Source organism: Danio aesculapii, chromosome 7, assembly GCF_903798145.1.
Source record: "Danio aesculapii chromosome 7, fDanAes4.1, whole genome shotgun sequence".
Taxonomy (NCBI): Eukaryota; Metazoa; Chordata; class Actinopteri; order Cypriniformes; family Danionidae; genus Danio; species Danio aesculapii.
Genome location: NC_079441.1, coordinates 28,676,168 through 28,686,499, shown reverse-complemented (window position 1 = coordinate 28,686,499; position 10,332 = coordinate 28,676,168). Strand labels below are relative to the sequence as shown.

At 33.4% G+C, this 10,332-nt stretch overlaps 1 protein-coding gene across 2 annotated transcripts in view; it reads right to left on the bottom strand.

Annotated features, from left to right (window-relative positions):
- The window catches only part of sema4bb (sema domain, immunoglobulin domain (Ig), transmembrane domain (TM) and short cytoplasmic domain, (semaphorin) 4Bb), a 30,210-nt gene that overhangs the window by 10,737 nt on the left and 9,141 nt on the right, over window positions 1-10,332 (bottom strand). For both annotated transcript variants that reach the window (XM_056461545.1, XM_056461546.1), the window contains exons 3-9: window positions 4,992-5,152; window positions 4,848-4,910; window positions 4,659-4,757; window positions 2,473-2,584; window positions 2,247-2,363; window positions 1,881-2,026; window positions 272-447 (exon numbers count right to left, since the gene is read on the bottom strand). In XM_056461545.1, the coding sequence (XP_056317520.1) occupies window positions 272-447; window positions 1,881-2,026; window positions 2,247-2,363; window positions 2,473-2,584; window positions 4,659-4,757; window positions 4,848-4,910; window positions 4,992-5,152 (874 nt within the window). The remainder of the gene's footprint in view (window positions 1-271; window positions 448-1,880; window positions 2,027-2,246; window positions 2,364-2,472; window positions 2,585-4,658; window positions 4,758-4,847; window positions 4,911-4,991; window positions 5,153-10,332) is intronic.

Here is a 10,332-nt window from a genome sequence, read left to right as displayed (position 1 = left end):
AATCGAATATGCCTATTGATTGAAGGTTCGCGAAGAAATGTTATCCTCCCATGTACAAGTATTTTGTAGAATTTTCAAAATACAAAATACAGTATTTTATTTTGATACTTGTTGTGGCTGCTGTATTTTGTAGTTTGTTTTGATACGTGTAAAATTGAGATATTTTGTATTTTATTTTAAAAATACAGTTCAATGTATATTTGCCCATCCCTGGTTTTACGCATAATAAAAAACGCTAACTTCCAAGGGCCATCTCTGTTGTTTTGCTCACCATTGAGAAGCAAAGACTGCATAAAGGAGTGTGTTTTTCTTGCTTTTGGCTGGAAGTACATATACATCCTGTATGATGTTGAAAGGAAAGCCATCATCTGGTAACGAACACAAAAGTTGAGCTTTCAGAAATGTGGTCCATTTCTTCTGCAGGACTCTCTCTCCACCTTGATCCTCCTGAGGTCACACACAGAAAAGCAGATTATCAACATTTATCAATCCAGAAGAGTCTACAGTACAGAATTCTATGCTCTGAATGACCACTAGAGGGAATCAAAATCCTAGCTCTAGTTTCTGAGCTTCTTTGAGGAGTAAAAAGTGTTGTTGTCATACAATGGTCAGATTGTTTGTGGAGTGTGGAGGGATTGTTTGAGATATTAATATCTTGATACTGATACTGTTTTATTTGATTATGATCAATTTTTCAAAGTTTTTATATAATTAACTAAAGTACTTTAAAGAATTATATAGTACTGTCATCATGATAGGATGAAGTGGTGGCACAGTGGGTAGCGCTGTCGCCTCACAGCAAGAAGGTCGTTGGTTCGAGCCTCGGCTAGGTCAGTTGGCATTTCTGTGAGGAGTTCATGCATGTTGTCCGGGTGGGTTTCCCCCACAAGAGACGTGCTATAGGTGAATTGGGTAAGCTAAATTGTTAGTAGTGTATATGTGTGAATGAGTGTCTATGGGTGTTTCCCAGTGATGGGTTGCATCTACTGCGTAAAACATATGCTGGCAAGTTGGCGGTTCATTCCGCTGTGGCGACCCCTGATTAATAAAGGGACTAAGCCAAAAAGAAAATGATTGAATGTCGTCATTATATCGTCATGGGTGTGAGGGAATACCAGAGAGTGGGAAAGTAACACATATGTGAGCTTTAACAGGGCAGAGTTCACAGTCTTCTGTGATTTACTTTGTTCATGAGCTTTTTAAATCAACCCGAGACTATGGTGACCAAAAAAAATCCCCTGGTTTCACAAATGAAAATCCATCTCCAAGGACTGGCCAAGAAGAAGTCTGACTGACACGTAAAACAACCAATCACAGTTTGTTTGTTCAGTGTCATGCTTCTTAAGCATTAGCTGGTCCTGATAAGCACTCGTTGTCGCAGTTGTAAACATGATGACTTTTTCTTCCACAAAGGGGTTCGCCGTCATTCAGACTTTGTTTACATTAGCACTGTCAAATGACGCAATATATATGTGACTCTTGGAAACCCTGCAGAATTCAACCAATGAGAGTGTGACTTTAAAACAGGCTGGTTTGGGCATGATGTAGCAGGCGCTGCTGCATTGCGCAATTGAAAATAATGACTTATTGCGGGTGGAAATTTTTTTTTTCCACATAACATTGGTTAAAGGAAATTCTGCGAGTTTTTTTTAAATAAACATTTAGAAAACACCACAAAAGTTTTTCAAAAAACTGAAACGCAAACCCTGCTGTATGTGTAGACCTTTAGAGCAAAGAAATCATTAAAAGATTAAAATACGCTAAAAGCATATTGATTATGGATGTATTAGGATTTGTGTATGCGTGTCACTACGTGTTCCTTCTCACGTTTATGCTGACTTTCTCAACACCTTGTGAACTGCTTAAACACTCCATCCTACCTTACACACACGTGCAATCCTGGACACTATGGTGTTATCAAAGAAGTCAAACTCCTTCCCCGTCTCACTGAAGAAAAAGTAGATCTGATCATCACTCCTCTCGCTGTCCGAACCAGTAATGTGAGCAGAACCTACAAACGCTGGGTCTGATGCACCACAACACACACAGAAAAACAAACACGTTCATAAAACACAATCTTTATAACTGTTTATTTACCCTCAGCATCAGTCAGTCATTTTCTGTTTTCATTATGCGTGAGAAAGCAGGGTTCTGCAATCACTGACGCTGGCATTTATTTTTAGATATTTATCTAATATGAGGTCCCTTGTGAGGAAGTGTGTGTGTGTGTGTTTGTATATATTTACCCTGGAGCCAGTTGAGAGAGTTCTCCGTTTTCAGAGGGGTGCCAGACCCCAGACTCCTATATATGGTGGGTTCATTTCCTTGGAAGTTACTGACAGTAGCAGTGTACAGTTCCCCATCTACAACACACAAACACTCATTATCACTAATTCAACCTCTTTATCAAACTTGATGTTTATATCTGGAGTTCAAACAAAACGGTAGCCTTTTTTGCATGAGTTTACTTACCCACTGTAATAGCTGTAGATCTGTATTCTGGATTAAATGGACAGCGTCCACGGCCGTCCTCCATAATGGGTTCACCCTTATCATCTGCTTCCAGTGAAAAACTTGAAATGTTCTGGGAAATTTTAAAAAGAAAAAAAAAACAAAAGAAAAATTTGTTAAAAAGTTAATAAATAAATCACACTGGAAACACTTTCTAAATATTATTAGAAATAAAATAGCGTTCAAATATATTATTAAATACAGTTGAAGTCTGACTTATTAAAGCACCTGAATTATCAGCCCCCCTGATAATTTTTTTCCCCCAATTTCTGTTTAACGGAGAGAAGAATTTTTTAACACATTTCTAAACATAATAGTTTTAATAACTCATTTCTAATAACTGGTTTATTTTATCTTTGCCATGATGACAGTAAATAATATTTGACAAGATATTTTTCAAGACACTTCTACACAGTTTAAAGTGACATTTAAAGGCTTAACTAGGTTAATTAGGTGAACTAGGCAGGTTAGGGTAATTAGGCAAGTTATTGTATAATGATAGTTTGTTCTGTAGACTAACGAAAAATTATATAGCTTAAAGGGGCTAATAATTTTGACCTTAAAAAGTTTTTTAAAACATTAACAACTGCTTTTATTCTAGCTGAAATAAAACAAATAAGACTTTCAGAAGAAAAAATATTATCAGACATACTGTGAACATTTCCTTGCTCTGTTAAACATCATTTGGGAAATATTTAAAAAAGAAGAAAATTCAAAGGGGGCTAATGATTCTGACTTCAACTGTATATTATTTATTAAAGTAATATTATTTTTGTCTATATTTGGGGCCACATTACCTTTGTTAGACTTTAATAAGAGTATTTCGCATAATAACTGTTAGCGTTGCTAGTCTTTTTGTTGTTGTTGTAGTTACTTTCTCCTATTTTATATGTTGCTGTTTATATTGTATCATATTTTTCAATGTAAATTTATTTATACATCATTTCTGGACATTATTTTTTTTATTTACTATTACCATCAACTGTGGTGACTGTATCTTTATGTAACATCAATATGAGAAATGTTATGACAAAATTTGTGACCATTATACCATGTATGGACATGTATTGGTTGTTGTTGTTTTTTTTATTGTTAATAATCTTTTTATTGTGTTAATTGTTAAAAAAATTATGTCCCTTAATACTCTTTGTATTCTTACATTCTACATGATGTTATGTATATTTTTTAATAAACATACTTATAAAAAAAAGTACTTATAAATAAAAATTATAATTTTATTTATTAAAGTAAAATACTTTGCTTTATGTTTCCATTTATACTTCATGGTAATACCACATGACATTTATAACTATTAAACTATAACTTTTGAAAGTGAATGTTGTCTTAAACCATGTAAAAACAATATTTAAAAAAGATTTACTACATTTTTAAAGATTTAATAATTATAAAAATATTGAAATATTTCCTTATTACAGCGTAATGATACATTTAAGCAATATTAATTCATTCTATAGGGCAGAGATGCTCAAAATAGGGCCCGCAGGCCAAAGCTGGCCCATTGTATCCTTTGATTTAGCCCACCATACGATCTGAGAGGAGAGCGAGTATGATGGGAAGGAGGCTGGGGCAAATGCCTTTAACACAAACATCGTCATTTCTAATTTGACATAATCTTTTTTGTTTGTTTCATTGCTAAGCTACAAAAAAGCAATCTGAGATTAAATGTTTAAGTTAAATGTTGTAAATGAATCAGATTTTTAAAAATGTAAATACTGTCACTCGACTGATGAGGACTTGAGCGAGCAAATCAAGGCAAAAACTAGTGTAATTCTGTTGTAATAAATGAGATTGTTCTGTTTTTACTGTAATAAGTTCTATATAAATGTAAAAAAAAACTGTATTAGTTAGACATTTTAAGTATTATTAAATAAATTAGGAAATGACCAGTGGCAACTATATTTACCTTCTGCCCACTAGCCTTAATCAAGTTTGGTATTTGGCCCTTCATAAGAAAAAGTTTGGGCACCCCTGCTATAGGGTTAGGTTTAGCTGCTTATACAAGTATGCCAAACTTTCTGTTACTACTACAGTTAATACTTGTGTAAGAAAGTGTTTACTGCTTATTTCATTCTACCAGTTAGACACACTTCTGACTTCATTTAGACACATGAAAAAAGAAAACTCACAATGTAAGTGCAGATAGGGCTGAATGCATACGTTCCACACACAAACAGATGTGTGCTGTTCAGACGCAGTAAAATCTTGATGTAGTTGAAACAATCAGTCTGAAACACATAAGAAACAAACAGTTTTTTTAGTTTGTTGCTTTAAACATTCCTTTGGATATATATTAATAATTGCCACAACACACATACCTGGGGGTCTTTTCCCTTAAAGATACACTCTCCCCTCTTTGTTTCAGGAGTGCTCCACGTGAGCTGCAAAAGATGCAAAACAAGTCTGAGTAAGATCAAAATGTACTCCTACACACTACTACAAACATTCTCCCATGAACTTACTGTTTTCTGTAGGTGCGTCACGCTGATGTTGTCCAGGCTGAGGGAGAATATGTTCTCTCTGGCTCCCACATAGATCTTGTTTTCATCTGGGCTCAGCAGAAGAGCTGAATAGTTGAGCACACCATTCACAGAGAACTCGCTCACTGATCGCCCTTCTGCATCTGAACACACACAGAGATGAAAATATTACCTATACAGGCTAAAAGCAATTCATAAAGAGAAGATTGTTCATGTACAGTGAACATAAGGGTGAGTTTCAGAATCAGCACAGAACACTTGTACTCTATATGCACTTATGGAAAGCCATTAGGGCTAAAGTTGTTAAATGAAACACATACAATTTGATAGTGTCGCCTAGGGATGGGTATCGTTCATTCCCAAATGAATACTTTAAAAATAGCACTGGTGCCTAAAGTGTGGCAGAACAAATACTTAATATGCCATAAAATAAAGGTGGATGACCATCTTATAATTACAATAATTACATAAAAAGAATGTCTTTTTTTCTTTTGAAAGTTTAAATTGAACACCAAATTAAAAGTTTAAAAGTATACGCAAGTATAAAAAGCAAACGCAAAACAACAAATTTCGAAATGAACTCATTTTTTTTTACCACTGTAAACTTGTGACATCTTGTGGAGAAACTAAGTAGTACAAAAACAATTCAAACGCTGCTCATTTAGGCTGAAACTCAGGCTGCTTTTCTGAGATATACATATATAGTTGAAGTCAGAATTATTTGCCCCCTTTGAATTTTTTTTCTTTTTTAAATATTTCCCAAACGATGTTTAACAGAGCAAGGAAATTTTCACAGTATGTCTGATAATATTTTTTCTTCTGGAGAAAGTCTTATGTGTATTATTTCTGCTAGAATAAAAGTAGTTTTTAATTTTTTAAACACAATTTTAAGGTCAAAATTAGCCTCTTTAAGCTATATTATTTTTCGATAGTCTACAGAACAAATCATCATTATACAATAACTTGCCTAATTACCATAACCTGCCTAGTTAACCTAATTAACCTAGTTAAGCCTTTAAAGGTCACTTCAAACTGTATAGAAGTGTCTTGAAAAATATCTAGTCAAATATTATTTACTGTCATCATGACAAAGATAAAATAAATCAGTTATTAGAAATGAGTTATTAAAACTATTATGTTAAAAATGTGAACAGAAATTGAGGAACAAAATTAACAGGGGGGCTAATAATTCCGGCTTCAACTGTAAATGCACTAGGCATGGGATGATAACAGTTTAAGGTATACCCCAGTTTGGAAAAGTCAAGGTTTTAAAACAGCCAAAATGTTGTGCTATAGCGTTCCTAAGGTATGTGTAAGATTTATTATTTAGGTTTTTTTTTTTTTAAGGATCTATTTTATTTCTATTCTATTTTTTTACAGTATCTCTTGCAGAAAACATATCCAAAGATGTCGTTTTAAATTGTAAAGAAATCTGTGGTTTTAAAAGTAATGAAAGCAGCAGAAGTCAAAGATTTATTTTCATTATTCAGCTTGACATGCTTACTGTTACAAAATATTTGAAAAGTTTCTCAAAATAAAATATATTGTGTTCAAAGGGAGAAAAGTTTTTGTTTTTTTGCCCAGAAATTAAAAAAGAATATATTTTAGAGCAGTAAACAATACCGTGAAACTGTGATTTTTTTTATCCAAGGTTATCATACCAGCAGAATCGTGTACCGGCCCATGCCTAATATACACACACATCAGACATGTTTATTTGTGAAGAATATTTGTAATGGTAAACTGGCAAACATTTATTGCCTCCTCAACATGACCAAACTGTGTGTTGATGTCATAAAATTTTATGCATTTAACTTCTTTCACACAGAAACACCCACAAAGAAGAAACCCAGGAAATCCCCATGCGCTTGATAAGTCATGACCTATGAAATACTGTTTCTGGGTCCAAGCCACTAATCATTTGAATTGAGAAAATATTCGTTTATGACCACTTTTTAGTCACATCACACTTGTGTGTGAATTCTTATGAAATCAGAGTACACATCAATCTCTGGGCTTGCTTCATCACAAATACCAAAATTTTAACAATTTATAAAAAATGAATCACTTTCTGGCCATCAGACATGGAAATATAATGTGATGGTGATTTTCAAAAGTACTACATCGCTTCGTAAATGTTTATTATTCCCATTTGATGAATCTCCCCATACAGTGATATAGTGTATGGACCCAGAAGCAGCTTCGTGTGATGTCACACTTAACAAGCAGATAGCACTGCATTATAATCAGAAAAATGACCTGTTTCCATTGATTCAATGTGATTTATAAACTAAGGAATCATCTCACAGAATGATTTATTCAAACTCTTAACAGTTGTGCAGGCATGAAGTGAGTTTGGAGTAGAAATAGTATTAAATCTGGTATTTTCACATGCTTTCAGATGGCACAGCATCAGTACTGTGGGTAACGCATTCAAGTAAGTTACATAATAATATTACTTTTCTAAGTTAACGAGTAAAGTAACGCATTACTTAGAAAAATTAAGTAATAATATTTGAGTTACTATTTAAAAAATGTAATGCGAGTTACTTTTTAGTTTAGTTAATTCTCTTTTAAAAATAACTTGCTCAGTTGAAATGAACATAGTCACGTTAAATCCTGAACAAGGTTGCTACGTTTCCATTCACCTATTTTATGCCCATTTTGGATATGCGCATAAAAAAACGATTGATGGAAACGACAAGATGCGCATAAATTTTGAAAATGCGCATTAAAAGAACATATGCGCATAACTGAGTAGGATAAGCTTTTTATTCTATTAGAAAAGATGTGAAGGAAGATTGAAACACTTCTACCGAATAAATTCCAATTTGCACATAGAAAAGGTCATGTGATTTTGATATAAGTGATCATGTAATGATAAAAATGTGTGTGAATGGACAAAACAGCTGGCTGACTGTATTAAAAAACATCAGAAATTTTATTTTGGCCATTCTAAAACGCCTTAACCATTTCAGTATTAAAGCCACCGTGCGTTCACTGAGTGTTAGGATTGCCTTCTGAGGTGGAAGTCATTTTTTTTAAATGTAGAGAAGATTCGCACAGCTTCTCTTATCGCAGAAAATTCAGTTTTTACTGTTGATATTTGCCGCCAGATAATCAGGAAGTGAAGATTTTGTTCTCTTTGACTCGTTGGATGGAAACGCTGCTTTATTCGCACATCTTTTATGCGCTATTCCAGTTTTGCACATAAACTTGATTCGCATTTTTGGAAGGAAACATAGCCAGTGAGAGAAGGCAGAAACAGGCAGAAATGAAGACAGCAGAGCCTTACATTTCCACAGTGGTAACATTCTCATTAAAAAGAAAAGAGGATTCTGAATGAGCAGTTATTTTACTTTTTAATATGACAAATAGTACAAACGTAGCAAACACATTGCTTTGAACTTTCATTAGTTTGTATATACGGCATGTTTAGCTCTCGAGTCAGGAAGTTCTCCAAAGATTATCCTACATTTGTTATTTTATGTGTGCTTTTTTTTTTTTAGGTAAATGAAGGTTATACCATGTGTTGTTTACTGCAGAACTCCTCTATTTAAAAAAAAAAAAGAAAGAAAAAAAGCATTTTTTGAAAGAGATCAAGCCTCAGCCAGGTCAGAAAACTCAAAAGTAATGTAACGCATTACTTACAATAAAATAGGCATAATAACTAGGGTGAAACTCAATATTGTAATGCACTATTTTCTAAAGTAACTTTCCCCAACACTGAACAGCATGTGTTACACAGAGCCAAAAATCACTGTGAAGCTACACAAACAGCTGTCATTACCACTCCATTAAAATGACTTTTAATTTTTGAATGCGATTTTATATAACTTGTTAGTAGGCCCACACAGAATCTGTGAGTGCAGAAATCCACAGATTTTCAGCCCATCATTGAGTCTATGCATTTACTTGTGTACATGTGTGTAAATGAATATTTATTCAGTTTTAAATTAGTTTAACTAATTCTCACATTATTGTGATATAATAAGAGTAATATTAAAATGTTCATATGAATTATTTACAATACAGTTTGTAAAGTATTATTTTTACTTTAGTAGATATATTATAGGAGAGACTTGCTTTGTTTACCAAATAAGTGGATCTAATTGGATTTGCATTGTAAACATTAAATAAAAGTTTAACATGTATTATTTTTTATTTCATATAATAAGTTTTTAGTTATGATGCTCCTAAAATCATTTAGCATAAATCTGCAGATTTTCTGTAGATTCTGTCTGGCCCTACTCATTAGTGAACTATGATTCTGTGTAGTAAATGCTGCTCCATCTGAAAGCACATGCTGAACATGTTGTTTACTGCAGAACTCCTCTATTTTAAAAAAAATAAAAAATAAAAAATAAAAAATAAATAAATATTTTTTTACGAAAAACATTTACGAAAACCACCTTTTTTTGAAAAAAAAAAAAAAACACATTAAAAAATGTATTAATCATACTTTTGCTGTTGATTAATTTCCCAGCCCTACTTGTAAATGTGTATGCCTGTATAGCAGTTCAAAATATTTCACAAATAAAGCTTTTTTATGCATACACTATTCTATCAATACTGATCCAGGCCATTTTTCCACATTTGGAAAAAGAAATAGAGAAAATAGAAAAAGTTTTTGTGTGAGGGGGGGGGGGGGGGTAATGCAGGTTTATAGACATCTAAAATACTATATACTCTGTTTCTAACATGAACAAAGAAAAATAATTATAGTGATTTTTTTAAAGCTGTATTTAACTATATTAAATAATCGTAAATTGCTCTTTACAGTACACTCTAAACGTATCTTGTATTCCTCACACAAAATGCACTTCATAAACTACACAAACCTGTCCCACAAACAAAATGACGTGGGTTTGCAGCCCAGAAAGTTTTCCTGGTGAGGCACAGAGGTCACTAATGTCAGTATTTACAGAAATAAAACCCTTTACAAGCCGTTTTAGTTCTAAGTACCACCATTACATTTGCATTTTCAACCTCATATGATTAATGAGTACGGCTGTTATCCTGATACAGCACACCAGCCAGGGTTTGCAAATGGTTCTAATAGCTCTTGTAAATGTTTACAATCAAGGATTAAACCTCTCTTGTGTGTTTGGCTAAGATGAGTAAATGCAGCATTTGGAATGGTCTCATAATGGGTCTTTCGGGAATAAGAAACATCAGTTCAAGTAGCCCTAAAATTGACTAAATTACTGCAGATGAATGGTAGTCTGAGGAATCTGGGCCAGCAAAGCTTCTTCCAGAAGATACAGAGGATGTTCATTACTGACATTGCTGCTTTTGTAAGAATAATGACATGAATTTTAAC